Below are 26661 nucleotides of genomic sequence, written 5' to 3'. Positions count from 1 at the left end.
GTAAGACTAATAACATTGTCTTGTATCCGAATCTATAGTTGTTTTGTATTTCTCTCTAAATCGATTCAAAACATTCCTGAATAACATCAATGGCACATATCATTGTTCCAGGCTATTTTCGAACGATAAAACTTGAATCATGATTTTGATTTCGAACAATAAATTGTCCTTAACCGAAATTCATCAAGTATGAACAAGTGTTCATTAATCTTAGTCATTATATTTCGAGAACTAATTATCAAGATAATCTTGACTCGAAATTCTTGTCTATGTATAATAGTCTAATTAGTTATGCGACATCGTCTCAGTGATAGAAAAGTGAATATAACTTGAGAAATAGGTAGTTCGGTCTTCACTTACCTTTTGTTGATGAAGTTCTCTAAAAGCTTTGGTTGATCTTCGCCTTCAAACGGTATAACGCAATATCTTTGTTCTTATCACCTTCAATAGTTGCTTCTTTTAGGGTAGTTTTTATTTTTGAAGACTTTCGTTAGATTGTATTCCTTAAATCCATAATATTTGTAGGTATAATGAAGATAATTGCATGTAATGTGCATGTATGTGGAAATCCCTTCACTCAAAACCATTTAATAAGGAAAAACCTGAAATTCTTTTTCTGTATGAAAAAAATTTCAGAAAGACCTAGTGAAATCTTTAGTATCTTCTTTCCCAAATTATCATATAGTTGACCCTATAGGACAAACAGGAGGTTTGGTTGTTGCGTGGATTGATGGATTCCACTTTGACATTGTCCAATGGAATGAAAATATGATTCACATCATAGTGAACACTTCTTTTGATACTAAGAAACAGGCTCTTACATGTTCTTATGGTAGCCCTTATCCTTCAAACAAAAATATAACATGGAATTTCCTAGAAGAGATTAGTTTGCAAATAAATACTAGGGGTATGCCTTGGATTGTGATTTCAACATGATTTTTGATCAATCAGAAAAACTAGGAGGTCTACCTTTTAAAAAATCTAACAGTGGCTACTATTGTAGGATTTTGGAAAGAGTTGGCCTTTATGATCTAGATTTTTCAGGTTATGAATTCACTTGGAACAACCATAGAAAAAGAAATAAAATATTCAGGAGAGATTAAATATGGGAAATTCTTAATGTTGAATGGGATTTGCAGTTCCTAGAGCCTCACTTTCTCACTTAATGGCTATTGGTTCAGATCATTGCCCAATCCTCCTTACTCTTGATAACAAAAGCATTAAACTATATTGAGTGTTTAAATTCTACGACACTTGGTTGAAAGAAAACTCATGTATTCAAATTATAAAGGAAACATGGCATAACTCTATTGAGGAAGATCCTTTGGAGAATCTAGTTTCGAACCTAAGAATTAATTTTCTTGATTGTAAAAAGAACATCTTTGGTTTTCCTGCTAAGAAAATTCGTGAACTTTTAAAACACATTGAAATGTTAAGGGCTAGTAGACGTACAAAATATCAACAAAAAAAAACTCAATGGGAAACTCTTGAAATTAAAAGCTTTATATGATATTCAAGAAGCAATTGATAAACAACAATCTAGGGATAATATAATTGAGTTAGGAGAAAGAAATACCAAATATTTCTATACAGTTACTCTAAGAAGACGTAAATGTAATAATATAGAAAGCATGTTAAATGATCAGAATATAGTAACTAGAAACAAATTAGAAATTAATAGCATACTAACCAATTACTCCAAAAATTTGTTCACTGAAATTATAGTAGAAACTCATTCAAATGATCCCATTTTTAATGATATTGCTCATGTTATCTGTTCTCTAGACAGCTACAGTATTCTAGTACTGCCTTCTAAAGATGAAATTCTTTTAGTCCTCAAAAATATGAAGCCTAATAAGTCTCCTGAACCTGATGGTTTCCCAGTTATTTTCTTCATGCATAATTGGGAAATTGTTGGTTCTCAAGTCACCTTAACTGTTCAACATTTATTCTCTGATAAACTAATGAACCCAGATTTAAATAAAACACATCTCTTTTTTTATACCAAAAATAAAGCAACCGAAAAAATCCTAGTCAATTTAGACCAATAGGTCGTTGTAATACAGTATATAAGGTGATAGCGAAAATTCTAGCAAACAAAATCAAACCAATTCTGGAAAAAATAATCTCTCCTTATCAATATGCTTTTCATTTTTCAAGACAGATTTCTGATAATATTATAGTGTCACATGAGATCATTCATTATTTTAAAAAGAAAAAAATTAAGAACCGGAGGTGTAGGAAAATTGACATGTCATAGGCTTTCGATAGAGTCAATTGGAATTTCCTCCTCTTTACTTTGAAATCTTTTGGGTTTAATGGGGTTGTCTGCTCACTTATTGATCAATGCATTTGCACAACCTCTATTCTTTTTCCTTTTAAATGGATCTCTAGGGGATGTTTTTAAACTTTCCAGAGGGTTACGACAATGAGACCCTCTTTCCCCTTACTTGTTTATAATATGCATGAAAATCTTTTCTAGACTCCTTCTTTCTCAGGAAAACAAAAAATTGGTACATGGTGTTGAATAACTCCTTAAAGTGATCCTATTTCCCACATTTTCTTTACAAATGATGTCTGCTATTTATAAAAGCTGATTTAGTAGAACCTAGGAATTTACTAAAAACAACATATATATTTAGTAAGGCTTCAAGACTACTTACCAAAATTGATAAGTCTGAAGTTTTTTCCAGTAAGAAAGTAAAACCCAAACACCATAGGATGATGTCCAGGTTACTAAAAATAAAACATACGAACCGAAGAAACTCATATTTAGGAGCTCCTATTTTCATGGATAGATCCAAGATAAAAAAATTCGAAATCATTCTTGAAAGAATTGAAGCTAAATCTAAAGATTGGAAATGTATTGTACTCCCCCAACCTAGCAGATCAGTACTGAACAAAGCAGTTCTGTCTAGTATACCTACTTTTCAAATGGGACGTTTTGTTCATCCTAAGCAAATAACTAAGAAAATTGATGCAATCCATAGAGACTTTTGGTAGGGGAAAGACTCTGGAGCAAAAGGTTTTTATCCAAAAGGTTGGCCAAATTTATGTAAACCTATCAGAAAGGGGGTTTAGGCTTTAGAGATGCTACCAAATTTAATTTAGCAATGCTAGCAAAAGTTGCCTGAAAATTAATTAAAGTACCAGATGTCTTATGGGAAAAGATTATGAGGTCTAAATACTTTAGATACAAATCTCCCCTTAGAACAAAACCTCCAGCCAAATGTTTCTGGATTTGGAAATGTATTAGTCAAGGTTGGAGCTAATTCAAAAATTTAATATATGGGAAATCGGGAATGGACATAACATTAATATCTTACATGATAAATGGATTCCCGGGCAAACTGATAACTTAGATACTCCATGTAATTCAATTAATACTCATCTCACTTTGGTTACAGATACGATGGATCCTAATTCTTATGAATGGAATATTTCTCTAATTAACTCAACCTTTTCTGAAGATATTGCATCTAAAAATTAAAAAAATATTTTTTTTTTCGGATAATGCATAAAAACATGATCAACTTAGATGGACCTTAACAGTAAAATCTTTGTATGATAAATTGAATAAAATATGAACTGATACTGTTAGCTTATCTTTGCCTGAGCCCTTTTGGAAATCGCTGTGGAAACTAGATGTCTCTCAACGAATAAATTATTTATATGATTTTTTTTACAGAATGCTCTTCCTACAAATGCTAAGATTTTTGGAAAGGTAAAAGACATAGATCCAACTTGCACTATGTTTTTGGAGTAGAAATTAAAATTACTAAGCATCTTTTTTCCCATTGCCCTTATGCTAAGGAGGTTTCGAATTCAACACCTAATCCAATTTCTTTGAATATAGATAATACCAGTAAGATCATTGACTTATGCAAAAATTGGTTCAATAACCTTAGACAAGAAATTTCAATAGAATTAACTCTTACCAATATGTGGTTCATCCGGAAAGAAAGGTGCAATACATTTTTTGAAGATAAAGATAAAACTTCATTGAGTATGGCGTTAGAAATTCAGAGACATTTATCCTTTTGGTCTAAAAAGGAATTCTACACGTAATAAGAACATGAAGACTACTAAGAAGACATCTAATCCTATTTGGGCGGATCCCCAAATAAATACCTTAACAATTAATGTGGATGCAACATGGGTCTCAAAAATTCTCACTTCTAGTTTTGATTTAATTACATGGAATGATGCAGGGACATTTACAAGAGGAGAACGCGACCATCAACAGGTTCAGACCCACAAGAAGCAGAAGTTATAAGAGTTTTGCATGCTGCAGTTTGGGCTAAGGAGAAGAAGCTCAAGGATTTTAGCATAAAAGGAGATTGTGAAAGCTTATTCAACTATCTTCAAGTAAAGAGTTCAGATATTTCTTGGCGCAGCGAAGCTATTTTGGAGGAAGCAAATAAGATAGCAGGGCAATGCACCAACTTTTGGGTTTTCCTTTTGTTCCTAGATTAGGAAATATGGTTGCTAATACTCTAGCTAAATTTGCCAAGACTTTAAATTCAGTTTTAGATTGGTTAACCCTCCAAATTGTATTCAACATAACTTATCAGTTGAAGGTTGGCCAAACCTCCATATTAGATGGCTCTACTCATTTTGTAACTCTGGTTCCTTTAGAGTCTTAGTCTGTTAATGAAATATCTTATTCACACAAGAAAATGCATACCTTTACACAGAAAGAGTAAGTTCTTATTGAACAACAAGTTAGTCTGAATACAATGTCTTAGTTTACAATTAGCCTCTCTGGCTATATATATAATACATGCCTGGATATCATGCTAAAAGTATCTCTAGTGAGGGACCACTCGTTTCTTTGTGGATATAACGTCACAATCCACTTGTACTTTGCTTCCCTGCCAAGTAACCTCCTTGAACTCGAATCGATTCTCTTTCTCAATTCTCGATCTCGAGGTATTGGCTTCTAACAACTTCAGGTCTTGTCTTCGCTTCTCGCTCCAAAACTCAGGTCTTGCACGTGTCGTGCTATTAGTCTTCAGGTCTCACATGTGATTATATTGTGATCTTGGAGTCGCGCTCGTGCTTGAAACTCGTTCTCCTAGTCTCGACCTCGGTCTGTCGCAACACTCGACGAGTTCTCCCATACCTTTAAGTCCGCTAACACCAAGGATTGCCAAACAGTAAATTAAGCTTTTATTTCTCTTATTTTGTGATAGGATACAACTCCAAAATACCTAAAAAGGATACAACTCCAAAATACCTACAAAATCTGAAGAAAAAAAGGAAAAATTAAATACAAATTAATTAACTTCAAAAAGCATAAATAAAAATTGATAATAATAACTTATGCATCTACCATTTTTTTCCGGCTTTATTGTAGAGTCCGTTGAGACTTGAGAGATGAAGGGATTAGTGGATACATCTCTCTCTCCTCTCTCTCATTCCTTCTTCTTCTCAAACAAGACCATCAAAAACAACTCCTCTTTGCTCAGATCTCTTCATTATTCCTTGCTTTCTAGGTTAGTTAGTAGTCTAGTTTAGTTTTTATTATGTTTTCTACTTATCTACACCGTTTTGGTGGTTTTATCTACTCGTTTGAGGTTTATCTTCGCTTTAATGGCGATTTTTGGTTATTGAGTTGGGTTATAAGATCAATAGTGATGCTCTCCAACGTCAAAATCTCCATCTTTGTTGTCTCCGGCGAACTCTTCATCGGAATCTTCATCATCAGCTTATTCGGCGACGAAATCTTCATCGGTGGTCTTTTTGACGACGGAAGCTTCATCACTAGTTACAAGAGATTTGAGCAAATCACTCCTACTTTGGGAGCATTTCTTTCTAAAGAAGAAAAACAAACTAAATGGTTGGAATTTAATTCCGAGAAAAACCATCCCCCTTCCGATTTAATCGGATCTTATTCATACTTGTATTTGTCTTACTCCGGTAATCCTTCTCTTTCTCTTGTCGGATTTCTCGGTATTGTACTCTTACGATATGTTCTTGTTACTTTGTGTTCTCTTATTTTCGATCTTCAACTCATTGTAACCTTGAAATCCCATTAATGAAAAGGTTCCTTGTTTATAAAAAAAAAAAAAAAAAAAAACTTGAGACACGAACCTTTCTCCAAATGGGCCCCAAGCCCATGTACAAGGTACCATTACAAACTCGTTCTGAATCATCTCCGTTTAAAGTTTAAACCCTTCTGAGAAACTAGGGTTTTGAACTTTGAGAATTTCATTATTAGAGGAAGAAAAGAGAAACTAGGGTGTAATCTAAGAATCATGGAAAATCCTACATCGTTTTTGTTCTCCGGTCTTCATTTCAATCGAAAGAAATTCGCTGATGATTTTGCTAGATTCAGTGGTAAATCTAATGAGACGGTGGCCGAAAAGGAAGAAGAAGTAGAACCAGAACCAGAACCCAAACCAGAAACAGTGGTTGTTTCTGGTGGAAAGAAAAGGAAACGAAAGGGAAAGACTGAAGTAAATGTTGAAGGTTTTAGTGTTTTCAAAACATCTGATTCTGTTGTTGATGCTGATGAGAAAAAGAAGAAGAAGAAGATACAAGATGTTATCACTGAAGAGAAAAAGGAAATCAATAGGCAAATTGAGGTTATAATTTTAGCTCTTTTTTTCTAAATGTTTTGTTCATTTTTGATTTGATTAGGGATGAAGGAATTAACTGTGGTTTTTTGGTTTGTGAAATTTTCAGCGTGATGCATTGTTTCGTAAGAAGCATGGGATTCATATTTCTGGGCATAATGTTCCTTCGCCACTTCAGAGTTTCAAAGAATTGAGCTCGAGGTAATTAACATGTTTTGCTGTATTTGTGGATACGAGATTTCTTGCTCAGATTAAGGATTTTTGTTAATTGTATTGTCGCATCTGTAAGAATGAGGTTTTGATGCTTACAATTGGTTCTGTCTACAGGTATAACTGTGAACCGTATTTGTTACACAATTTAGAAGAACTTGGGTTTAAAGAGCCAACACCAATCCAAAGGCAGGCTATTCCAGTCCTCCTATCTGTATGCTCTTCTATTTAGCTTTTTTCTTTTAATCATCTTCCTAGTTGCTTATCTGTCTAGTTTACTTGAATTTTATGTAAAAAAGAAAGATTATACTAATACGCAAGGTCTAATGTTACTTGATGACCCTTTGTGCTCATGTTTTGATTTTTCTGAAGTCTTATTTTCCTTGTGTCTTGTATGTAGGGTCGAGAGTGCTTTGCTTGTGCTGCTACAGGATCTGGCAAGACCCTGGCTTTCCTATTGCCTATGCTTGTGAAACTTGAGGTATTACTTGCAGAATTTTCTTGGTTATTCATGAAATGTTTAGGTTGATTACTTGATTCATGAATCTCGTAATTAGCTGTTCTCTCTGTGGCCAGCCTGGATCAGTGGATGGAGTGCAAGCTGTAATTATTTGCCCAACGCGAGAATTAGCTGCTCAGACAACCAGAGAGTGCAGGAAGTTGGCTAAAGGAAAGGGATTTTATGTTAAGTTGATGACCAGAGAACTTGTGACAAATGGTGACTTTAAAAAAATGCATTGCGACATTCTTGTATCTACACCTCGTCGCTTACAGTTTGCTATCCGGAAAAGAAAGCTTAATCTAAGCAGGTATTATTTGTAGCTATTTATTTTGTGTGACTAATGACTATGTAGTATGATGAAAATAGTTAAGCATCTGCTTTCTCATAAGTAGCTAAGAAGACATGAATATGGCATATTCATGTCTATATCACTAGTAGTGTACCAATGTTTCTGATCCAGGACATTACAGTTACACGTACCAGAGTTTATTATAGCAAGCTTAATTATAGGTTGTGAGGAGTTTATAACTTAATTACTCTGGAAAAATAGTGCCATGTTTATCCTCAAGTTACTTCCTTTGTTTATGAATGAAAACAAGCTAGCAAGCTATCAGGGTTTTAAAAAGCGAAAGCGTGGAGCGAAGCGCTCTCATATCAAAGCATAAAGCGAAAGCAAGCTTTTTAAAATATATAATAATACATATAAATAAGAAGTTGTCAACCTAATAAAAGAAAACTACGAAGTTCAGACATAATAAAATGAACAATTAAACTAACTAAGCATATTGCAGAGAGTTATTAACATATACTAGCCATGAATGTCTGCATATAGTCATCATGATCATCATGCCCCATATATTATGTTTATTAGTATGTAGTTAGAAAACATGAACTAGGCCTTACTGAGCTTCAATGGACAGCTTTTTATTTTCTAATTTAAACCAATTCGTAAAGCGGCGCTGTAGAGGCGCCTAGGACCTGAAGCGCCCAAAAGCGCGCCCCACAAACGCCTTTTTAAACCATTAGCTATAGCACGCCAAGTAATAGCAGTCCCACACTTATGAAATTGATCAGTGACCTGTTTTGATTTGTGCAGAGTAGCGTACCTTGTCCTGGATGAGTCTGACAAGCTATTCGAGCTTGGATTTGTTAAGCAAATTGATTTGGTGGTCAAAGAATGCTCAAATCCTTCCATAATACGATCATTATTCAGTGCCACTTTACCTGATTCTGTGGAAGACCTAGCCCGATCGATCATGCACGATGCAGTTCGAGTTATTGTTGGAAGGAAGTAAGTATTAGATGCAACCATTTTTTTGAGTTTGGTTTAAACATCTGAGAATATCGTTGTTAGCAATCCAATATGACTTGGAGGGGTAAAATTCCAGAAGGCACCATCAGCATTTGACGGCATAGTAGAAATGTATTGTACATTGATGATGTAGGTCGGCTGGATCTTGTTTTCTTGTCTTCTAAATTCTCCCATACAAATCACACTGTCGACTGGAGATCATTTGGAATTTTTTCTGGCAAAATTTTCTACATCTTATATGATGATCAGATATTTAGGACATTTAGTAGGTGTAAGACGTCTACAGGTCACGTTCTTGCAAGCACAGGACAGATGCACCTTTTCTTGAATATTGTTGGATTCTTATAAAGCGAAATTCGTTTTTGTGGGAAACAATATTAGGCCTTTACGCTAAAGTGGCTGCTTCTTGGAACAGGAATTCTGCATCAGAATTGATTAAACAGAAACTTGTTTTCACTGGATCTGAAGAAGGGAAGTTGCTCGCTATTCGGCAAAGTTTCGCGGAGGTATAACTGTATTTAGTATTTTATTTACTTTCTGTTTCTCTTTGCATACTGTTTGCTTAGTTATAACATGCATCAGTGATTTAATTAGATCACTCTCAAACTAATTCTAAGTTCATGTGAAATGTGTCTGTAGAGTTTGAACCCACCTGTACTAGTGTTTGTCCAAAGCAAGGAACGGGCGAAGGAGCTTTATAGGGAGCTAGCATTTGATAATATTAGGGTTGATTGTATACATGCAGATCTGACCCAAACAGAGGTGAATCTCATCCATTGCCTTTTGAATTTCACAAGATTCTCTTTTTAGTTTAAAATGGTAAATGTCCGTTTACCTTAAACATATATAAATGTGATGAAAACTTATCTTCTTTTGCTTTTGTGCAGCGAGACGATGCAGTAGATAACTTCAGAGCCGGAAAAACATGGGTTTTAATTGCTACTGATGTTATTTCTCGTGGTATGGACTTCAAGGGCGTCAATTGTGTCATTAATTATGATTTTCCTGAAACTGCTTCAGGATATATACATCGGATAGGTATGTCACCTGAGTACAGCATGTTGTTTCTAGCTGCATTGCACATATTTATTGTCGTATAAAATTCCAATTAGGGAGTTTCAAAGGTGGACATTGTCAACAGCGAGGGACTGTAAGAAAAAAGTTTTAAAAGTCATTTCATATTGTTGGAGCATCATACATTGTGTACTCTTTGAATGTTTAGATAACCTGTTGACAAGTTTCTTTATTCATCCTTGTCCACGTTTTTGTTTGATCATACTTTCTGTGCTGTGTCAGTGGGTTTCTGACATATGACTATTGAACTGAATCTGTTGATTATAGGTCGGACTGGCAGAGCTGGACGGGCTGGAGAAGCTATTACTTTATTCACAGAGGCTGATATACCATTTTTGCGAAATATAGCAAATGTGATGGCAGCCTCAGGTTGTGAGGTTCCCCCGTGGATTATGAACTTAGACAAGCTGAGGAGGAGGAAACATCGTCCTAGAAGAGAATCTATTTCAACCAAGCCGAAAGACGAAGAAAAAGAAGAGAAAGAAAAAGAGAGAGAGGAATTGCTGAAACGCAAGAAGAAACCTCGTTCGAGTAAAAAGTCGATTAGAGCTAAAGGGAAAGGCAAAGCCGAAGGAGAGAAAGAAGAAGAAGGCTCGCCTAAGCGCATCAAGAAACCTCGTCCAACTAAGAAGTCTATTTCAGCCAAGCCAAAAGACGAAGGACTAGCAGAAGCTTCTGACAAACCGAAAAAGAAGAAGAAACAGCTTCCAAGTAGCGGTCCTATTAAGTCAAAAGTCATCAAAGAAAAAGCCTCCCCCAAGCTTACGAGCAAGAAACGCAGGCTGACCGAAGACTCACCTCAACAAAGCCGAAAATCGAAGAAGGTGAGAGATAATAAATAGGCTTGCCCAAGCTCAGAAAAAGAAGCAGATGTTTGCAACTAACTTGCATATTCTTTGAAATTGATTTGTTCAAGTTTTATGATATCTTTTCTCAGACTTTGTTTTGTGTTTCTTCTTATTTATTAGATAGACATGTTTTAGAGATTTCTTTGCTGTTGATTTTTTTAATATGTTCTGCGACCTGCATTGTAGTTTTCCTCAATAAACAAAAATACTGTATATCTTATCGAACTTAAATCAACTTCAGCAAGGTTCCTTTTCCCCTCTCTCTGAATACGCTACATATAGGGCTGCACAACGGGTAGGGTGGGTAGGATATGGCCTATACCCGTCAACCTACCCGTTTACTGGCGGTTAAGAAAATATTTACCCGCCACCCTACCCGCCAAATAATGGATAGGGTAGGATACGATTAAAAAACTGGCGGGTAGGGTAGGGTTGACGGGTATGAGTAGGGTATGTGCACTCCTAGGTAGGGTGGGTAGGATACGGCCTATACCCGCCGCTCTACTCGTTTACCGGCGGTTAAGAAAATCTTTACCCGTCATCCTACCCGCCAAATAGTGGATAGGGTAGGATACGGTTAAAAAACTGGTGGGTAGAGTAGGGTTGGCGGATATGGATAGGGTATGTGCACCACTAGCTACATACCCCATTTATTCACTCGACCTGTTCATTCATAAACATGCTATTTTTTCCATTCATTCCCTTTCGTGGTCTTACAAACTTTACCAATGGTATGGACGAATCTGTCGCATTCTTGACGCAAATCCTGGCCAAATAAAGACATTTACAAATTACAATTGCATGACAAACCCATCCAAATACTCACCATCAAATAAAGTTAGCTTAGAAATTATAATCGCACGACAAACCCAAATACTCGTCATCAAATAAGGCTAGCTTGGGTTCTGAGCAGAAGTCAAAAAGTAATATGTTCTTGGTTCATGCTTCTAGAAGTTATTATAAATTGTGTACCAAAATTAGCTTATTTTTCTACTTCTTGCATCCAAACAAGCTCTCTTCTTAAGAGTTTTGAGACCCGGTCTTCAAAACAGGTATAGATATCCCCACTAATCTGAACCCTTCATCCATCTAGAAATTGTGAATTTTTTGGGATCTCCGGTGCCATGAACAGTAGTTTATGACACGTCGTGTGGGATGTTTTGGCGATAAAAACGGGGTTCATGAATTTTGAATTTAGAAGCCAAAGAGGCTCTCTCAACTGCTCTACTTCCCCCTTCTTCTGTTCCTTTTTTCAGTGATCAAGTTGGTGCTACATACTTGGTCTCTTCCTCTTCCTTGGCATCCATAGATCCACACAGTCAAAGCTTGGTTACTTTCAAGTAAGTCATTTTTGCTTGTTTTCTCATGGAGTAGTAGTAAAATAAGTATGTTAAATTCGATTTTGATTAATGGGGGGGTTCTGTGATCAGAAAATAATAGTGGGATTTTGTTATTTCTTTCATAAATCGTAGTTAAGCTCATTAGATGAACAATTTATTTTTATTTTTTCTTTCAATTGCATGCTTATTTGATGTTGGAGTAGTTACTAGTAAGTATGTTTCTTTCTTTTTTTTGGATTATGGTGGTATCAATTCGTTTACATCAGCGACATTCTTGAGTTCAAATTTCCATTCCAGTACTTGCACTTATTATTTCAGATTGTGAATGAATTTTTAGATGATGGACCTCATATACTGAACTATATTGACGCAGGGCTGGGATAATAAGTTTGGCAGCAGGACATTCCAGTTTAAGCGAATGGCTCCGCCCGCAGTGGTTATAGACGATCACTGTACAGTTGTTGATAGGGAGAAGAAGGGAAAAAAGCGAATTAAGTGCAATTACTGTGGAAAGGAGGTAACTAACAGTTATCGTCTTAAGAACCACTTGGCAGGAATACGTAAAAACGTATTACCTTGTGATGAAGTTCCAGAGAAAGTGAATGCGCAAATGAAAACTGAGATAATGAACGCAGATGTGAACACTAGGTCTAACAACCACTGTACTCTTGTTGATAAGAAAAAAAAGCGAGTTAAGTGCAATTACCGTGGAAAGGAGGTAAATGATCGTCATCATCTTAAGAACCACTTCGGCAGGAATAGGTGAAAAGGTACTACCTTGTGATGAAGTTCCAGAGAAAGTGAAGGCACAAATGAAAAACGAGATAATGAGAAGAAAGAACGCAGATGCGGACGCCAGCTCTAACGACCCCCGTAAGCAAAATGGCAACCTTCATGAGTCCAGTCAACCCAATTTGTCAAAGAAGAGGAAGCACTGCGCTACAATTGAGTCTGGATCAAAAGAGAAAGATGAGATGGCGCAGAGTTTGATTGACCCCAAACAGTTAAATGCAGGGAAGATTGAGAAAGTAGCTGAAGATAGCTCATCCAGGCAGATCCAAAGGTGTACTGGCAGATTCTTTTTCGAAAACGGTATAGACTTTAGTGCTGCAAACTCGCCTTATTTCCAGAAAATGATACATGCTCTTATGGGATTTGGATCCGTGGTGTATAAGGTGCCCAGTTGTGATGACCTCAAGGGGTGGATTCTACAGGAAGAACTGAAAGCATCACAAGAGCATGTGCGAGAAATTGTGCATTCATCGGGAAGCACTGGATGTAGTATATTGTTGGATGGGTGGACCGATGGGAAATGGAGGGATTTTATTAATTTTGTGGTTGATAGATCACGGGGTCCCATATTTATGAAGTCTGCCGGCGTGTCAGATGCTATAGGAGATTTGGATGCCATGATCGCATTATTAAGTGTAGTATTGAGGAGGTTGGAGTTCAGAATGTGGTTCAAATTGTCTCATACACTACTCTTGGTTCAGTTAACGTTGCGGGAAAAAGTTAACAGAGAAATACGGGACTATATCTTGGACTGTTTGTGCATCTCACTGCATAGGCCTCATCTTGGACAAAATAGGGATGTTGGACCCTTGGAGAGCTGTACTTGGTAAGGCAAAGGATATTATCAAGTTCATTTACAGTCATGAGACAGTTTTGAAGCTTACAAGGAAACATACTTCCGAGCTGGATATTGTCAGTTCCAGGAGGACTAGATCGCTGACGCCATTTCTAATGTTGGAGAGAATTGAGTCTCAAAAGAAGAATTTGAAGAACATGTTTAGTTCGTTAGAATGGAAGAGCTCAAACTTAGCTTCAACAGCTGATGGAATGCATGTGGCAGATTTAGTCACTGGAGAGTCTTTCTGGACTGAAGCCCAGATGCTTTTGAAGGGAAGTATTCCACTCGTACGTGCTCTGCATGTAATTAGCAGAGGAGATGGTAAACCCCAGTTGGGATACATTTATGAAACAATGAAACAAGTAAAGGAGCAATTAAAAGAGGAGTATAAAGACAAGGAAACCAAATATCAGCCTTTCTGGACAGTCATTGACGGGATTTGGAATAACCAACTCCATAAACCTATCCATTCGGTTGCCTACATTTTAAATCCGAGTCTCTTTTACTGTGTCGATTTCAATGATGATGCTGAGATTAAGGACGGGCTTTCGCACTCCATTGAGCGAATGGTAGAGGATAAACGTGTTCGATATTTGACATTATTACAGTTGGATGACTATATGCAGTCTAGTGGTAAGTTTGGCGATGAGAATGCTGTTGATCAAAGAATGAGGAATTCTCCAGGTTAGAAAATTTTCAACTCTTGTTTCTTTTTTCTTTCTTCCTTATTGTGGGTTCAGTTTTATTTTTCTCTTAGTCTTAGATCAGTAATAGTCAATCCCCAGACATTTAATGGGATTGGATATTTGAATTTCAATTGCTTCTCTGCATGTAGAGAAGTGGTGGTCCTTGTATGGAGGTGAATGCCCTGATTTGCAAACTTTCGCTATAAGAATTTTAAGTCAGACGTGTACTGGTGCCTTGAGATATGGTCTGAAAAGGAGTCTATCTGAGCAGCTACATATGAACGGAAGGAATTGCGTAGAGCAAAAACGGTTGAATGACCTCACATTTGTTCATCACAATCTTCGGTTGCAAAATGCTGTATCTATTTCAAAGACAGATTACAGAGATATATTTCTTGAAGAGATAGATCATCCAGTGGTTGAATGGGTTGGTGGAGGAGACTTGAAAGAATCAGTGGCTGAATAGATTGAGGTATATGAATCTTTTGTAGGCAAAGCTTGTCATAGTGCATATACATAATTATTCTGTTAATCTGAATATATTGTGGCCAAGGAGTCACTCAAGGAGATGCCACTCCTTGGCTTACCTTTTGTATATAATATTGCAGCATCTGCATTACTTTTTAAGTCTTGGTATCGGTGTGAATTTTTTGCTTTAAGCTTGAATTAAGTTAGTTTACTTTTCACTCTCTTATCTTATATATATTGTGATTATGAACGATGATATGTTTATCCATGTTACAAACTACCACTTGAATGTATACAAGAAACTTACTATTAACTTGTTTGTCCGCGTGAGGCTATATGAACAGAATTATATCAGAGAAAGATGTTGGCATTTTATTTAAACTTTGTAATTCTCCTTAGTTTTTCTGGAAGAGTTTACGAGAAAACAATTGAAGTCCGAATATATCACAATCTCACGGGAGATGGTAAAAGAGATTTATATTCAGCCACAGTGTTTGTTTGGTTTTTGTTGTTGTCTTGCAGAGAATTCCAGTAGTTATTCCAACAGGTGCTGTTGTTACTGCTTTAGCTTCTAAACCCAGAGGGAAAAAATGTTCCAAATAAATCCTAGTATCATATTTTGAAATGTGCAGGGGCTTGGGGGCCTGATCAACAGAACCATGGTTAAATACATTGTTTTTGCTTCTCGTACTAACCTCATTTGCTTGCAGGAATATAAGAAGGAGAATTCCTCCAATTCTGAAATTATGGATATTTGTCGGTCTCGAGCCTGCAGTTGGAACTTCCCTCCCTCTCTATTGGTGCATCAAGTGGTATTGTTTGATTGTGGAAAGTCTGGTGACTTTTGCAGGGGCTTAGGTGTCCGATCAAAAGAAGCATGGTTAAATATATTGTTGAAGCTTCTCGTGATAACCTCATTTGCTTGCAGGAATCTAAGGAGAGTTCCTCTAATTCTGAAATTATGGATATTTGTAGATCTCGAGCCTCCAACTTGGGTGCCCTATCAACAGGTGCTGATGTTGCTACTTTTGGGTGCCCGATCAAAAAAAGCATGGTTAAATATATTTTTGAAGCTTCTCGTGCTAACCTCATTTGCTTGCAGGAATCTAAGAAGGAGAATTCCTGTAATTCTGAAATTGTGGATATTTGTCGGTCTCGAGCCTACAACTGGAACTTCCTTCCCTCTCTATTGGTGCTTCAAGTGGTATTGTTTGTTTGTGGAAAGTCTGGTGACTGAAGGTGGTAAACAAGAGCGACAAGTTCGTTTGGTTTCTTTCTATTTTATAAGGTCCTAATGATCCTGTGATGAGACCAGATCTTTGGCGTGAGCTGAATTACATTGGGTCCAGATGTCCTCCTCCTTGACTAATTGCTAGCAGCTTTAATGTGATACGATACCCAAGCAAAAAGCGAGGTGGTAATGCTGTTATAACTTCATGTATGGGTGTTTTCTCCTCTTTTATCAACATTTTTTGGTCTGGTTGGTCTTTCACTTCAGGGATTTTCTTTTCACCTGGTCTAATAAGCAGGCGGAGGACCCAATAATGACTTGTGTAAACAGGTTCTTGATCTCGGACAGATTGGTTTCTGAATTATCCAGATGTTGTGCAAGTTGCTATGCTCAGACATTTCTATGTGTCCACTTACTAAGCCTCGTCCAAGTCAGAAGTCTATTACAGCCAAGCCAAAGGACGAAGGACCAGCAGAAGCTTCTGACAAACCGAAAAATAAGAAGAAACAGCTTCCAAGAAGCGATCCTCAGGAGCAAGAAACGCAGTCTGACCGAAGACTCTCCTCAACAAAGCCGAAAATCGAAGAAGGTGAGATAATAGGCTTGCCCATGCTCGGAAAAAGAAACAGATGTTTGTAACTAACTTGCATATTCAATGAAACTGATATCTTTTCTCAGACTTTGTTTCATCTTTCTTCTTATTTGTCAGACATGTTTTAGAGATTCAGAGTCTTAAAGACTCCTTTACTGTTAATCTTAATATGTAGTTTCCTCTGTAAACAAAGATACTAAATTGGGTTATTTTGTTTTTGGTACTCAGGTTTTGTCCAACTTTTGAGTTTGGTCTAACATTTGTCCAGTTTGGTGTTTGGTACTTGGAAAAAACGTTGACTCGCGTTGACTCGGTTGGATTTTGACTTCTGTTAATAAATTAAATAATTTTTTTTCTTCCAAATTACTGTAATAACCTTCACTTTTCTAAAATTTACATAGTCCCCTTCACTTTCAAATGACCAAACAGTGCATGGACCATCTCACCGCCACCACCACATCAGGCGCAGCCGGTGGAGGCACCAAATACATGGATTCAACCAATTTTAAGTTCCTAAAATCAATGAAAAATCAACAATCGATTTACAACACCCTTTACTACTAAGCACTTCTACAAACACTTAATATGCGTGAATCTATTAATAGAGATGCAGCTCTACTGTTGATCTCTAATCTCTTATACATCCTTCCCTGCATTTCATTTCACATTTGGGACAAAGCCATTCTCATAAACCTATTGAAATGCTCAGAAATTTCTTTTTAAATCAACGACAATGAACGTCTTCTTCGTACGGCAATAGGTTCAGTTCTTCACCTGGTTTCTCTCTTCAAAACTCTTACCCAGACAGTTACAAATTCGAATCAAGCCATAACCCAACATATCCAATTCAAAGTCCGTTTCTAACCCATCTTTCCTCCATCAAATAGATTCTCAATCACCCTCGAATCTACTTCGTTTATTCGTGTTAATCGATTTCACCAGTTCATGCACGTCTTTATTCCTTATCTTCTTCTTCTACTTCCGATCTCAAGCAGCTGCAGTCTGAAATGGGATTAGATATATGTGATTTTAAAATTGAATCTAATTGGGAGGCATAATTGGTGGAGCTGCTCGGGTAAGTGGTGATGTTGTATTGTGATTTTTTCATATCTTTGATTAATAAGTGGAAGCAAAACAAAATTGGCTAGCTAGAGCTTACTTGTGATTTAATATTTATTAGAGTTTGGATAGGGATGGGAAGAGAGGTGCAGTAGTAGGGATTGAAAGAGAAAGTGAGAAGATAGTCTGGTCACCGGTGCATCGACTGTAAATAAAGAAACGGGGAAAAAGAAAGTGATGGTGGTGGTGGCGGCCATATAGAGAGATGAAGAAGATGGGTTCATCCCAAACCTGTGTAACGTAGAAGGGTATAAATGTAAACTTATCTAATAATTAGATTTTATATAGTTTTCTTATATTTAATAAACAGAAGTCAAAATCTAACTGACTCAATACGGGTCGAGTACCAAACACCAAGCTGGACAAATATTAAACAAAATAACCTACTAAATTTTATCAACTTCAGTGTCACTGATTTCTCACATACCCAAAACGCAATCACGCGGACCTACTAAAACAAAATTTGTGCGACAAACCCATCAGTCTTCAACGGGTTTCTTTGTATGATCAGTTTGGTATCACACTTCCCGGCTGACCGGTCAACTCAGTCTTCGACCGGTCTTGTGGGCATGGGCATGATAGTTACGTTGACTAGAGTCCCCCGTTTTGATCCCTACTTTCCCCATTCGTGGGGAAGTTTTTGGGGATAAAAACGGTACATGAATTTAGAAGACAAAGAGACTCTGAACTGCTGCTGTACTTCCCCCTTCTTCTTCCTTTGGCATCCACAGATCCACACAGTTAAAAGCTTGGTTACTGTCAAGTAAGAGATCACTTACTCTGTTTTGCTTGTTTTCTCATGGAGTAGTAGTGGTAAAACAAGTACATTCCTTTTTAACTTTGATTTTGAGAAATGGGGGTTGTGTCATCAGAAAATAGTAGTGGGATTTTGTTTATTTTTTCTTACATTTTTCTCACAATTCCCTCATAGATCTTGTCTATATGCACTGCACTAATTTTTACTAGGTATAGCCTGTAATGGTAAATCACTGTTAGGCGAACAATTTGTTGTTTTTTTTTCTTCAATTGCATGCACATTTGATGTTGGAGTAGTAGTAAGTTTTGCAACTAGTAGTATATCCTTTAACCCTTTTTTTCTTTTTGGATTATGGTGGTCTCAATTGGTTTACATCAGCGATTTTCCGACATTCTTGATTACAAATTTCCATTACAGTACTTGAATTTATTGTTATTTCAGATTGTGAATGAGTTTTACGGTGATGCACCTCATATATTGATGCAGGGGCTGGAATAATAAGTTTGGCAGCAGGACATCCCAGTTTAGGCGAATGGCGACGCCCACAGTGGTTATAGACGATCACTGTACAGTTGTTGATAGGGAAAAAAGGCGATTTAGGTGCAATTACTGTGGAAAGGAGATGTCTCGTCGTTGTCGTCTTCAGAACCACTTGGCAGGAATACGTGAAAAAGTACTACCTTGTGATGAAGTTCCAGCGGAAGTGAGGGCGCAAATGAAAAACGAGATAGTGAGAAGAAAGAAAGCAGTTGCGTACACTAGCTCTAATGACCACTGTACTCTTGTTGATGAGAAAAAAAAGCGAGTTAAGTGCAATTACTGTGGAAAGGAGGTAACTACTTGTTATCGTCTTAAGAACCACTTGGCTGGAATACGTGAAAATGTACTACCCTGTGATGAAGTTCCAGAGAAAGTGAGGGCGCGAATGAGAAACGAGATAATGAGAAGAAAGAAAGCAGATGCGAACACCAGCTCTAATGACCCCTGTAAGCAAAACGGCAGCCTTCATGAGTCCAGTCAACCCAGTTCAAAGAAAAGGAAGCACTGCACTACAATTGAGTCTGGATTGAAAGAGAAAGATGAGAATACACAGAGTTTGATCGACCCCAAACAGTTGAATGCACGCGACGCAGGGAAGATTGCAAAAGTAGCTGAAGATAGCTCATCCAGGCAGATCCAAAGGTGTATTGGTAGATTCTTTTTCGAAAATGGTATAGACTTTAGTGCTGCAAACTCGCCTTATTTCCAGAAAATGATACGTGCTCTTATTGGATGTGGATCCGTGGTGTATAAGGTGCCCAGTTGTGATGACCTCAAGGGGTGGATTCTGCAGGAAGAACTGAAAGCATCACAAGAGCATGTCCGAGAAATTGTGGATTCATGGGGAACCACTGGATGTAGCATATTGTTGGATGGGTGGACCGACGGGAAAGGGAGAGATTTGATTAATTTTGTGGTTGATAGCCCAAAGGGTCCCATATTTATGAAGTCTGCCGATGTGTCAGATATTGTAGGAGATGTGGATGCCATGATCGCATTATTAATTGGAGTTATTGAGGAGGTTGGAGTTCAGAATGTGGTTCAAATTGTCTCATATACTACTCTTGGTTCAGTTGACGTTGCGGGCAAAAAGTTAACGGAGAAATACAGGACTATATCCTGGACTGTTTGTGCATCTCACTGCATAGGCCTCATCTTGGATAAGATAGCAATGTTGGACCCTTGGAGAGGTGTGCTTGGCAAGGCAAAAGATATTATCAAGTTCATTTGCAGTCATGAGATAGTTTTGAAGCTTACGAGGAAACACACTTTTGGGCTGGATATAGTCAGTTCCAGGAGGATTGGATCGCTGACGCCATTTCTAATGTTGGAGAGAATTGAGTCTCAAAAGATGAATTTGAAGAACATGTTCAGTTCATTAGAATGGAAGAAGTCAACCTTAGCTTCAACAGCTGATGGAATGCAAGTGGTTGATTTAGTCTCTGGAGAGTCGTCTTTCTGGACTGAAGCCCAGATGCTTTTGAAGGGAAGTATTCCACTCATACGTGCTCTGCATCTAATTAGTGGAGGAGACAGTAAACCCCAGATGGGATACATATATGAAACAATGAAACAAGTAAAGGAGCAAATAAAAGAGGAGTTTAAAGACAATGAAACCAAATATCAGCCTTTCTGGACAGTTATTGATGCGATTTGGAATAACCAACTCCATAAACCTATCCATTCGGCTGCCTACATTTTAAATCCGAGTCTCTTTTACTGTGTGGATTTCAATGATGATGCTGAGATTAAGGACGGGCTTTCGCACTGCATTGAGCAAATGGTAGAGGATAAACGTGCTCGATATTTAACATTATTACAGTTGGATGACTATATGCAGACTAGTGGTACGTTTGGCGATGGGAATGCTATTGATCAAAGAATGACGATTTCTCCAGGTTAGACTTTTTCTGACTCTTGTTTCTTATTGTGGGTTCAGTTTTATTTTTTTCTTAGTCGTATCAGTAATAGTCAATCTCCAGATATTTAATGGGATCAGATACTTGAATTACAATTGCTTCTCTGCATGTAGAGAAATGGTGGTCCTTGTATGGAGTTCAATGCCCTGAATTGCAAAATTTTGCTATAAGAATTTTAAGTCAGACGTGTACTGGTGCCTTAAGATATGGTCTGAAAAGGAGTCTGTCTGAGCAACTGCATATGAACGGAAGGAACCGCGTAGAGCAAAAACGGCTGAATGACCTCACATTTGTTCATCATAATCTTCGGTTGCAAAATGCTGTATCTATTTCAAAGACAGATTACAGAGATATATTTCTTGAAGAGACGGATCATCCAGTGTATGAATGGGTTGGTGGAGGGGATGTGAAGGAGTCAGTGGCTGAATAAAATGGTAATTAGATTAATTAAGGTATATCTTCTGTAGGCAAAGCTGGTCGTAATGCATATACATAATTTGTCTGTTACTCTGAATATATAACGTATTGTGGCTAAGCAGTCACTTCAGGAGATGCCACTCCTTGGCTTACCTTTTGACTTTTGTATATGATATTGCAGCATCTGCATGACTTTTCTGAATCTTGGTATCAGTTTGTATTTTTTTTCCTTTGAAAGAGGCTTGAATTGAGTCAGTTTACTTTTCACTCTATGTTTATCCATGTTACAAATCACAAATGACCACTTGAATGTATACGAGAAACTTTCTATTAACTTTGACTTTGTAATTCTCCTTTGTTTTTCTAGAAGAGTTTACGGGCAAACAATTGAAATATCAAAGTATCACAATCTCACGAGAGATGGTAAAAGAGATTTATATTCAGCCACAGTGTTTGTTTGGTTTTTGTTGTTGTTTCACAGAAAATTCCAGTAGTTATTCCAACAGGTGCTTCTGCTTTAGCTTCTAAGCCAAGAGGGAAAAAATGTTCCAAGTAAAGCCTAGTATCATTTCTTGGAATGTGCAGGGGTTTAGGTGCCCGATCAAAAGAAGCATGGTTAAATATATTGTTGAAGCTTCTCGTGCTAACCTCATTTGCTTGCAGGAATCTAAGAAGGAGAATTCCTCTAATTATGAAATTATGGATATTTGTCGATCTCAAGCCTACAACTGGAATTTCCTTCCCTCTCAACTGGTGCTTCAAGTGGTCTTGTTTGTTTGTGGAAAGTCTGGTGACTTTGAAGTTTCAGATGTGCGCCACAGAATTTTTACTGTCTCAACAAAGGTGGTGAACAAGAGTGACATATTCGCTTGGTTTCCTTGTATTGTCTATGGTCCTAATGATCCTGTGATGAGACCAGGTCTTTGGCGTGAGCTGAATTACATTGGGTCCAGATGTCCTCTTCCTTGGCTAATTGCTAGCAACTTCAATGTGATACGATACCCAAGCGAGAAGCGAGGTGGTAATGTTGTTATAACTTCATGTAAGAGTGTTTCTGGGTGGTCTTCCACTTTTTTCACCTGGTCAGTCTAATGAGCAGGCGGAGGACCCGATAAGGACAGGTTCCCGATCTCTGAATTATCCAGATGTTCTCAGACCCACCCCTGACTGCATGACGTTGCTAATTGATGCCTTTGATGGCATCCGGGGTTTCCCTCCTTCCAGGTTTCAAACATGGTGGTCCGTTGCTTCATTTCAATCACAAACGGAATGATGGTGGCAGCAGTTGGTAGAAGTTTCTGGTTAAGACTTATAGATTCCATCAGGGACAAAAGAGCATTTCTACTATTTTTTGATTCATCTTGCGGAAGAGAATCTCTTCCAAGTCTCTGTATTTCTTGGTTTTGTTATGCAAGTCGCTTGTTTCCAGCAAAAGAAAAGAAAAAAAGGGTTATTTTCTGTGAGTTCATCCGCAGCTACCAAATTTCTGTACTCAACAGTAATCTAATAATCATTTAATGGATCAGTCTTCAAAGTGAATTCAGCTGAGCATGTGTGTGCGTGTCAGTGCCATGAATTTGTGGATAAGATAAAACGTAAGCTCCATATGTCGACAGAGAAACTCATCAGTAATTAGTATTTTATTCTTTTGATATCATTCCTTCCTCTCACTGATGTATTTGATTGATCTACAGCCCGTCACTTTAGAACTCGGTGGAAAAAGTCCTATAGTTATATTTGAGGATACAGACCTTGACACAGGTAAATATCTTATTTACAACTTTATTTTGCTTGAATAGTATCCGAACATCTGCACAATATTTACCGACACATAAAATTGTATGGAATAGCTTGTGGTGTCTTGAGTGATATCATAATACTTTGAAGTTGAATCATAAGATTACAGTGCTCCTGTGATGAGTGTCCTTGCAACAACTGTTCCATCCATCACGTATGCCCCGTGGATGCCAGTCATACTTGAAGCAACAACACCAGTTCCTAGAACTGAGCAGACTAAATCACTAGCAATCGAAGCAACAACACCAATTCCTAGAACTGAGCAGACTAAATCACTAGCAATCGAAGCAACAACACCAGTTCCTAGAACTGAGCAGACTAAATCACTAGCAGTCACCGAATATTCGGATTCGCAGACTACAGTTTGTCTTGTCGGTGACAAAATTTCGGATTTGCTTCATATTCATTTTGACGACAAATCAGTTTTGGCCGGCATAAATAGAGATGTAGGGACAAAAGTTACAATTGTCAGTTACGATTGTATTGATTCCTTGGCTCAAAACCTTCGGGTTTATCATTGCCTCGTCTAATATCATCACCAGAGGCGTTCACATAGAGGAAGATAAAGAAAACGAAGTGTAAAAGTAATACTCATGGAGTATGAAATGGATGTAAAGTGTTGAAATGTAAATAAAACTGGGATTTACGTGGTTCAGCACTAAGGCCTACATCCACGGGGTTGTCGTTTTCACTATGCATTTGATGATTACAGAGGTAGTCGAATGACTTTGGAGTTTACATAGGTCTGCGAATTTTAAAAGGTAAACTTACACTAACAATTCTTCTCTCTCGACTTCTCTCTAAACCTCTCTCTCTTTTTCGATCCCCCCTCTCTTGGTGGAGAGGGAGTATTTATAGGGTTAGAGTGTGGGACCCGTTTCTGAGAGCCGTTGGAACCTTATCTTCTTGTGCTTTGTGTCCATCACGCAGAGGTCTTCGTTCATTGCTTGACCACGCAGAGTCATCCTCGTTCGTTCCACGGGTTGATCGACACGTACACTGATCAGAGTGTTTAATGCGGGTAGTTGAGACGCATGCTCGTGTCAGACAAGTGTCTTCTGCCCCTGTCACGTCCATGTCAGTCAACCTTCCCTTCACCGTTGATCTTGGCTTCTTTTGGGGATGAGATAAAGCAACTCTTCGGGAGTTATTTGGTGCTCCGCAGTACACCGTGCTTTTGGTACATCCTTTAACTTCTGCCCTTGGATTTGTTCGGGCGAAGATCCGACGTCGACGGGATGGGCTTCTTGGCTGTGGGCGTGTGTCATCATGTTTTGATGACTTGGTCCGCATGCTCTCCACGTGTCTTCTCACATACACATGTTTGATGATGAAATATGTACACACAAGTATTTTCCGAGACCAATTTGTTTTTCGTCAGTAGAAAATAATCCAATTGTGACTACAGTTGTTCGGATACTAATGGTTATTAACGGCAAAATCTTTATTTGACGCGCAATGATTTAGGCGATAAATTGATTTTGTCAGTGAAACATATTTAGAGACAAAAGTATGGAATTGTTAGCAATAAGATATTTGGAGACTATATTTTGCTTTTGTCGCTAGAAACCAATTACGTGACCTAAATAATTAGTCACAAAATTATTATTAGAGACGGAAACAGATTTGGTCACGAAAAATTTCCCACCATAAGGCGGGAATTATTTTTTTCTCTCTCCTATTTCAGCGACAACTTTAAAGACTAAGTTTACTGTTTGTCCCTAAAAAAATATTTGTGGTGACCAAAAAATATTCCCTCGCACAATGGTACTTTTGTAGACTGATTTTTGATAGTCACATAAAATTTTGTCACTAAACGAGTGTTTTGTAGATACACATTAATTGCTTCAACTGCATCTTTGCTTGTGGTGCGTCTAGTTACAGGAGTCATGAAACTGTATCTTTTTAAGAAAAAAAAGAAGTCTACAAAGGTATTAAATAGACTTGTGAAATGTCTAAACCCTAGAAGAAAAAGTCTTCCATAGTTTAAAGATTCAATATCTATATTATTATGAGAAGAATTTTTTTTTATTTTTTATTATTATTATTTTTTTAACAAAAACAAAAAAGAACCACTTGAGTCACAAAGACGCAAAACCCCATTTTCTCAAGTTAAAGATGAGGATGCGAACGTCTCTGGAATTAGACAGAGACGTGTGAGCCAGACGCTCCCCTTATTTACCAAGGTTTGTTGTATAAACAGGTTCCTACCTCTTCTGATTCTGGAAGCATTGGTTTTATGAGACCCATGTTTATTATCCAGATTCATCTTTTGCATGTTCTTTTGCAGTCTGGAAATTCTTTTGTTGTTCCTCTTGAACCTCCAACACGTGCTTTGAACATGATTCGCATTTCCACAAAACGTACAAATCAAGGATCCTTTGTCTTGTTGAAATGCCTTTTGTTTATCATAACCGTCAACCTTTATTTTTTCATGAATAGACACAATGGGATTGACAATACATGCAGTCTTTCTTTTAAATTCTAAACCATTTGTGTTTCCAAAGGATTTCTGACCAAATAACATTGCTGAGATTTTGTCAGAACTTCCAGATAATCTTTGTAGATCATCCTTGAGAGTATTAGTCTCTTTTTCCTTTAGAGCAATAGTTCTGGTGAGTTTATCATTAAGACAGTCTATCTCAAGATCTTTCACCTGGATTAATGATTCTAGTTTCTTCAATGAAGCTTTTAATTGAAGATTTTCTTGAAGAACCTCTCTATTCAAGAAATCAAAAATATCTGTGTCAGACTCAATTTCTGAAGCAGACCATGAGTATGTGGATGTTTCTGCTGTAAGAGCTGCGGGTTCATCACATCCATCAGACGTATTCAAAACACTGACACTTAAAGATTTTCTTTTCACAGAATCATTAGCAGCAAGAGCTGACAGAAGATGTATGTCACATCTAATGCTTCTTTTTACACAATCCTTGATCCTTTCTGTTATCAATGGTTTATCAAAACAATCTCCATTTGAACAACATTCATCAGCCCAAGACAAGTTAGAGAACTCACTTGTGTCGGAAAAAACATTGAATGCAAGGGTTTGAACAGAACTTGGATCAAGAATTTTTACCTTTCCAAGAGAGGTATTTTTGGAGAGGGTGTTGAGGTTATTTCCTCCATCGACGACATACTTCTTAGAAACATATCTATTGTCAAATGTAGTTTCTAAGATATCTCAGGCATCTTTTGACTTAGTGCAAGTACACACGTAGTGCTGAAGGTCTGGGATAATGGCTTGTCTGGTAGCATTTAATCTGTCAGAGTTTTGCAATGCAGCAAGACATTCTTCAGGACTATAACTACCAACATCCTTAGGTATAGATACATCGCCTTTTGTATTAACCGGAGGATCATAGCCTTTAACTACACGTACCCAGGTTTGAAAATCACGAGCTTGAAGATAAGCACACATAGCAACTTTCCACCCTGGGTAGTTTGAGCCATCGAAGACTGGTGGTACGCTAATTGAGATAACACCTCTGTCCATAGAGTCAGATCGCTACAAACACAGACTTGTAAGGTCTTAAACGTGTTTGCCTGCTCTGATACCAATTGAAAAAGTGGGGGTACAACAACCACACCCAATATTTCGCTTAGCAATCTGTATGGACAAACTCTAATATACTTTC

The 26661-nt window shown here is 37.5% G+C and overlaps 3 protein-coding genes across 7 annotated transcripts; all 3 read left to right on the top strand.

Moving 5' to 3' along the window:
* Positions 1-6175: 6175 nt before the first annotated feature.
* On the top strand, positions 6176-10758 carry LOC113355371 (DEAD-box ATP-dependent RNA helicase 57-like). The gene is made up of 10 exons (XM_026598211.1): positions 6176-6590; positions 6691-6782; positions 6909-7005; positions 7192-7272; positions 7368-7600; positions 8390-8584; positions 9021-9111; positions 9245-9367; positions 9493-9643; positions 9947-10758. The coding sequence occupies exons 1-10, from the start codon at positions 6261-6263 to the stop codon at positions 10519-10521; spliced, it is 1968 nt and encodes a 655-aa protein (XP_026453996.1). The 5' UTR covers positions 6176-6260; the 3' UTR covers positions 10522-10758.
* A 947-nt stretch (positions 10759-11705) lies between these two features.
* LOC113355370 lies at positions 11706-14923 on the top strand. The gene is made up of 3 exons (XM_026598210.1): positions 11706-11867; positions 12241-14181; positions 14333-14923. Exons 2-3 carry the CDS (start codon positions 13458-13460, stop codon positions 14647-14649), a joined length of 1041 nt encoding a protein of 346 aa, XP_026453995.1. The 5' UTR covers positions 11706-11867; positions 12241-13457; the 3' UTR covers positions 14650-14923.
* Positions 14924-16849: 1926 nt separating this feature from the next.
* On the top strand, positions 16850-21493 carry LOC113355369. 5 transcript variants are annotated; one of them, XM_026598208.1, is made up of 4 exons: positions 16850-17549; positions 17666-17841; positions 18837-20788; positions 20923-21493. In XM_026598208.1, the coding sequence occupies exons 3-4, from the start codon at positions 18883-18885 to the stop codon at positions 21237-21239; spliced, it is 2223 nt and encodes a 740-aa protein (XP_026453993.1). In that variant the 5' UTR covers positions 16850-17549; positions 17666-17841; positions 18837-18882; the 3' UTR covers positions 21240-21493. The 5 variants fall into 5 exon arrangements, with proteins under 5 accessions (XP_026453993.1, XP_026453992.1, XP_026453990.1 ...); XM_026598207.1 differs by having other exon boundaries at positions 17655-17841; XM_026598205.1 differs by lacking the exons at positions 16850-17549; positions 17666-17841 and adding an exon at positions 18250-18356.
* The last annotated feature ends 5168 nt before the right edge of the window (positions 21494-26661 follow it).

Source organism: Papaver somniferum, chromosome 3 (genome assembly GCF_003573695.1).
Source record: "Papaver somniferum cultivar HN1 chromosome 3, ASM357369v1, whole genome shotgun sequence".
In the NCBI taxonomy this organism is placed as follows: Eukaryota; Viridiplantae; Streptophyta; class Magnoliopsida; order Ranunculales; family Papaveraceae; genus Papaver; species Papaver somniferum.
Note: the sequence above shows the minus strand (reverse complement) of the source record. Positions and strands in the feature narration are given on the sequence as shown.

Bases quoted from the DNA above. Each gene is read 5' to 3' on its own strand.
- LOC113355371 (XM_026598211.1), top strand. From the start codon at position 6,261: ATGGAAAATCCTACATCGTTTTTGTTCTCCGGTCTTCATTTCAATCGA. The intron at 7,273-7,367 runs GTATTACTTGCA...CTCTGTGGCCAG, and splicing joins CTATGCTTGTGAAACTTGAG to CCTGGATCAGTGGATGGAGT. The intron at 9,112-9,244 runs GTATAACTGTAT...ATGTGTCTGTAG, and splicing joins TTCGGCAAAGTTTCGCGGAG to AGTTTGAACCCACCTGTACT.
- LOC113355370 (XM_026598210.1), top strand. From the start codon at position 13,458: ATGTTGGACCCTTGGAGAGCTGTACTTGGTAAGGCAAAGGATATTATC. The intron at 14,182-14,332 runs GTTAGAAAATTT...CTCTGCATGTAG, and splicing joins AAGAATGAGGAATTCTCCAG to AGAAGTGGTGGTCCTTGTAT.
- LOC113355369 (XM_026598205.1), top strand. From the start codon at position 18,253: ATGAATTTAGAAGACAAAGAGACTCTGAACTGCTGCTGTACTTCCCCC. The intron at 18,357-18,836 runs GTAAGAGATCAC...ATATTGATGCAG, and splicing joins AAAAGCTTGGTTACTGTCAA to GGGCTGGAATAATAAGTTTG. The intron at 20,789-20,922 runs GTTAGACTTTTT...CTCTGCATGTAG, and splicing joins AAGAATGACGATTTCTCCAG to AGAAATGGTGGTCCTTGTAT.